This window comes from Trachurus japonicus, chromosome 8, assembly GCF_045865225.1.
Source record: "Trachurus japonicus isolate A0001 chromosome 8, Traja_1.0".
Taxonomy (NCBI): domain Eukaryota; kingdom Metazoa; phylum Chordata; class Actinopteri; order Carangiformes; family Carangidae; genus Trachurus; species Trachurus japonicus.
In genome coordinates, this window is record NC_140914.1 from 3,225,701 (window position 1) to 3,231,700 (window position 6,000).

The window sequence follows — 6,000 nt, forward strand, 5'->3', positions numbered from 1 at the left end:
GATGATGATGATGACAGATCAAAATGTCAGTTGTCCTCAACACGAAACACAAGACAATTGTCCTAATGGTGGCACCACAGCAAGCTTCTAATTTTAAAAATCCAAATAGCTTGGACTGGACCATGTGCGACGGCTCCTAACATCTTAGACTCATAGTAGATGTTTAACAAATACATATCATTACCTCAAAAACTGATTTTTCTTTTTACTGTGGTTTCAAATCTGCCTACACGACAGTGAATGGCTTACTCAATTTGTGAAGCCACTGTTGAACTGCCACTTGTCAATTAGCTCAGTGCGATAGACAACGGTCTTTGGTTCCCGAGGTTGTGGGTTCAATCCTCAACTGGTCCAAATTGGACATTATAAGGACAACTGTCTTGTCTTCCTATTCTCCTGTTTGTTGCTCAGAATTGCCTAAATTTGCCCAAAAGTAGCCCGGACCCGACCCATCGCTGCGCAGCAGCTATAATCTAAACTTGTTCTTTCTGAAGCTTCTTCAGCTCTGGACAGATGATGAGACACTGAACGCTGTCAACAAGGAGCTTTGTCCTCAACTCACTGCTTTTATTCTTTATTCAGATTGAGGGGCTGCAGTTTGTCAGAGATCAGCTGTTCTTCTCTGGTCTCAGCTCTGAAGTCCAACCCCTCCCACCTGAGACACCTGGACCTGACTGGAAACAAGCTGCAGGATTCAGGAGTGAATGATCTGAGTGGTTTTCTGGAGAGTCCAGACTGTAGACTGGAGACTCTGAGGTCAGTTCACTGACTGTTGTATCTGATCCACCTACAGTGGATTAAAGTGAACTTATAAAAATATACTTTCTTATGAAAACATTAAATTGAAATAGATTATTTTCTGTGTTTCTATATTTAGATTTTAATACATCTTGAGCAGGACATGTCCCAAAAACAAAAAACTCTTCTTCTAAATAATCTGTGACAAATGATGTAAAATGAGTCCAGAAACACAGAGTTGTATTAATTCCTCATTTGAGTCCAGATTTATTTTCCTCTTTATTCAGATTTTTATCAGAAATCAAAGTTACACCACTTGACACTGGGTTTCATCACGTCATTGACCCCTGTGCTGTTAGTTTATTGATTTAACCCTGATACGAGTTGATCAATAAAGTTATTGATAATAATAATAATAATAATAACAGAGAAGAATAAAAATACGAAGTTCGTGACATGAAATGGTACAAATATAAATCTGTCTAAAAGAATCAGAATCTCTAAATCAGAGAGTTGTAGTCAGTGTTTAGTCCAACAGGTATTGATCAGATATTGATTGTATATTGACAGACTGAGCTGAGGTCAGCAGCAGCTGATGAATCTGTGCTGACATGTGGATGATGTGTGTAGAAGGCCACATGATGAAGATCCACAAGAACACAAGGACAAAGTCCTCTATTGATTATTGATCAGGACACGTCTGATTAGTAACAGGGGTAGACAATAAGGGAAGATCACTGGCCCCACCATTCTAACCACTGGCCCAGGACAATAGGTATCAATCCTCATATTAACGAAAAACAACATATCCCAGCCAATTCCTGCAGTCTCGCCATCGAGGCTGGAACGTTTTTATATATCGATACGAATACTAGTAAATTTCCACGATTCTTGACAATTATTTGATACCACGGTTTAAGAAGGACAAAAAAAGTGCTTCTAAATTCATCAGGCTACTTTATTTAATAAATAAATAACTGTTTCACATTAGACTTGTACAGTATTTAGCCTCCACTGTGGTTTAACAATGAAGTAAAAACAGAGTTAAAATGGTAAATATGCCTCAACACAAACATGAAGTTATGTAGTCATTACTTTTATCCTCCAAGTAGTTCAGTGATATAACTGTTGTTCTCATTCATTCACGTTTAGGCTGTTTCCACAGATTGGTGCAAAACTGACTCATTGTTTCATTTTCAGCTCAGTTTTGTGTTTACACATGTTTTTTTTGTTGTTGTTGTTATTATGGTCTAAACGTCACGTGCACCACCGCTGTGGCGCACACCGAACAGCTGGCGCCCTAGCGCAAGCTCTGGCCTGTGTGTAACGTTTGCGTCGGTCCCGACAGGACTCGACCCGACGCGCTGAGGAGGAGGGAAGTTTCATGGTTAAGAAAAAGGTTTTTATCGGTTCTTGTGACGACCTTCTATCAGCAGCAGTGAGTGAGCTGGAGCTGCAGCTGCAGCTGCTTGCAGGTGGTGCCGACGTGCCAGGGCACAGCGCTGGCTGCGCACAGAAAGTAGATGTCTCTGTCGTTGATTGGGTCGGAATCTCTTAGCACTAATTACCGAGACGATTTGACAGTTATCATTTCATACCACAGGGATTTAATGTGAAATTAGATTTATTTATTTACTTGTTATATTTTTTTCAAGGCATTATTTTCACTGGCCCGGTTTGGAGCGTTCTGGTGGCCCTGACGGTTTGCGGGCCACCGGGCCATTTATATTGTCGACCCCTGAGTAATCAATGAATTAATCTTCTTCTTTTATTCTTTATTCAGATTGGGAGGCTGCAGTTTGTCAGAGATCAGCTGTTCTTCTCTGGTCTCAGCTCTGAAGTCCAACCCCTCCCACCTGAGAGAACTGGACCTGGGCTGGAACAACCTGCAGGATTCAGGAGTGAAGGATCTGAGTGGTTTTCTGGAGAGTCCAGACTGTAGACTGGAGACTCTGAGGTCAGTTCACTGACTGTTACTGTTGTAGATCTTAGATCTTTGATCCACAACTGAACCTGATCGATCTTCACTCAGAACTTGAATCATTGACTTTGATTGAATTGATTAATGACATTTGAAATAGTGGTTGTTGAATATTTGCAGTTGTTGTTTTGTGAGAATGATTCTTCAGTTTCAGCTCATTTCACTCAGTGGTCATGAATAATGTCTGTTCACTTCAGTTCAACCTTCACACACACTCGTATTTCTCTCAGTCAGACGACTCATGTTTTCTAGAAACTCTGGAGAAAATGTCCAGTATCAGCTCATCAACTCACTTCATCTCTATCACAACAATGTGCACAAGATCCTCACAACTCATGTTTGGTCAAAGACACTGAAATTCACCTGTTGAAGAAGAAACTCTTCTTTCTGATCATCAATGAATTAATCTTCTTCTTTTATTCTTTATTCAGATTGAGGAGCTGCAGTTTGTCAGAGATCAGCTGTTCTTCTCTGGTCTCAGCTCTGAAGTCCAACCCCTCCCACCTGAGAGAACTGGAGCTGAACTGGAACAACCTGCAGGATTCAGGAGTGAAGGGTCTGAGTGGTTTTCTGGAGAGTCCAGACTGTAGACTGGAGACTCTGAGGTCAGTTCACTGACTGTTGTATCTGATCCACCTACAGTGGATTAAAGTGAATTTATAAAAATAGACTTTATTCTGAAAACATTAAATAGAAATTAGGGCTGTCAGTTTAACGCGTTAATTAGATTAATTAATTACACTGCAAATTAACGCGTTAGAAAAATGAACGCAATTCATTCTGAGTGGCAATTCAATGCGCAAGCACTTTAAATTTGGCCCATTGAATGACCCTGGCTACTTGGCAGTGGCACGTCACGGTAGCATAGCACCGAGGAACTTGTCCGGACGTGTTGGTCACTTCCACCTGCGTCGCTAGTCAAAGCAGGGTGACAACAGACTGACCGACATGGACGCGACTCACAGCCTGGACACTGCCCGCGGAAGCAGCGCGTCTTGCTCTCTCCGTGCCAGTGAAACATCGACTCCACTCGCATCTCTACCCGTCTGTACTCGGTTTTCCACACACACAGGTCTGTTTCTAGCTCTGTATGAATGGATGTGTGTGTCTCGCGTGCAGACACACCTGACAAATAGACGGGCAAGCAACAACTTAATTAATCATCATTTAATTATTTTATTTTGAAAATTGACCGGATTCTCTCGTCTTTTCTGAGCCCAACTTCCTGTCTGGTACGTCTATCCAGCTTGACAACAGCGCTCCGGCTCGTGTGAAAAATAGAACACACGCCGAACTGAAGCGCTGCAGCGGCCGCCCCACAACTCGAGATGTGCGGCCAGTCAGAGAGGGACGGTGAAGCGGAGTGGCCGCGGAAATCGCGCGCGAGCCGCGTCCCTCCAGTTCACACCAGACACTGATTTCTCCAGTACAGAATAGTCAATCTTGAATCAATGGGACAACATTATGGTGGGGTGAGGGCAAGGTGCTGTGCTGTCATAAAGTTTCTAATCATGTCCCATAAGCCGTCCTCCCTCCTGTGAAGGTCCAACAAGGCGGAAGCAGCCTTTTCCATACTTACAAGGTTTAAGAATTCATCCAACCATTTCAGCATGTTGAAACAGTCGGGGTTTCTAACTTTCCAGTTCATTAGTATTGTACGTTTAGTTGTAAGACAAGCAAGTGAGACAATTTTTTGCGCAATTAAATAGTTCATGCCAGACGGTTGGACACCTAATAGGCATGTAGCTGGAGAAAGAATCAGTTCAATATTTAAGATTTGGGACAATGTGTCTCTGACTGCATCCCAAAAGGCCTTGACAGCAGGACAAAACAGGAGGGAGTGGGCCAGGGTGCCTACTTGTCCACACCCATGCCAGCATAGGATACAGAGTTATCCATTTTATTTAGCTTGTAAGGCGTGATATAGGCCTGTCGTGGGAATATTGGTCCTGCCGGTGGCGAGTCAAAGAACAAGACAGGAGAGGTAGCATGCACCCAAGTTTATTCTCCATTCTCCACAGAGAAGGGGAGAAGGGAACAGAACACAGAACTACATGGCAGGTAGCAGTTCAGAGTAGTGCCCCAAGAACAGAGGTTGCAGTCCCTTCTTATACCCCACTTTATGACTCTGGTTAGACATTACTACAAACACTTCTAGCTTTCTCAGACAATAAAACAATCCAACAGATGTGTTACTCAACAAATGTCTACCCCCGTTGTTGGTTTCTCTGTAGGTATTTACAACCTAGAGCAATTAGTAAACAAGGTTGTACGTGGGTCATCCTAGTGTCCTTCCTCTGTCCCCCAGGTTTATTATGGTCAATACACAAATGTCTCCACTAGTGGAGTTAACAGGATTGCTACATGGTCTTACTACAACAACTTCAAAGACTATGTTACCACTTATTACAAGGAGAATACCCATCAAAGCAATTTTCCACCACAACTCCCCCCTTTTTATCATTAATGATCAACTAATCAGACATCATTGTAGAAAATGCATAAGCTTCAATCCAACACATCATTGAATACACTTTTTTCAACCTTTACACATCATAGACATCATTGTTAGCACTACAGTATCTTAATAGGTTGTTAAACACTTGTCACGAAGCTCTGCGTTCCATCGTTGTCCCTCGTTGGACACTACACAGTGTCTTGTGTGTTGCTTTTACCCTGGAATCATGCGTATGCAACATGTGAACTTCATTGTTGCTGCTGTGGCAGCGCTTGGCTTACACCTTTCAGCTGTGCTGGTCATCGTTGCCTCGCTGTAAGTGTGTGTGTGAGCGAGTGAGTGTTTTCCCTCCTTTGGTTAAACTTGTGTGGGGTTGTCCTCTGGCTCTGGCACCTTCCTGCAGTGACTGGCGTGTATCCACGTTGCTCTCTCAGAAGTTTTCACTGCTGTATATCAGGAGCACTTGGAATGGTCCTAGCCACTTCTTTTGGTTCCACCTCTTCACCCTCAGGTCCTCTACTATCACCTAATCTCCTCGCTGGAATGGGTGGAGTGTACTGCTGGCTGGATCCGGCAGTGCTGCTTTCACCTGTGAATGAAAATCCACTAACAAGGAAGACAAGCAATAAACCAATATTTTGCCAATGCGGCATACATCCCCCCTTTTGACACGCGGCCTAACCCATGTGTCTATTTGGCGAAATGCAGAAACCACGCTTTAGGTTCTGTCGTTCTTTCTAGACCCACATCATATTTCCCTTTAGCCCACAATTTGACAGGTACTTGACTTAAAGCAGATAACAGCGGCACGGCCGTTTCGGCT

The 6,000-nt window shown here is 43.1% G+C and overlaps 1 protein-coding gene across 1 annotated transcript in view; it reads left to right on the plus strand.

The window, feature by feature from the left end:
* The window catches only part of LOC146982330 (uncharacterized), a 420,172-nt gene extending 417,464 nt beyond the window's left edge, over window positions 1–2,708 (plus strand). Inside the window, exons 14-15 of the mRNA XM_085785572.1 lie at window positions 583–756; window positions 2,522–2,708. Coding sequence (XP_085641698.1) covers window positions 583–756; window positions 2,522–2,708 — 361 coding nt within the window. The remainder of the gene's footprint in view (window positions 1–582; window positions 757–2,521) is intronic.
* The last annotated feature ends 3,292 nt before the right edge of the window (window positions 2,709–6,000 follow it).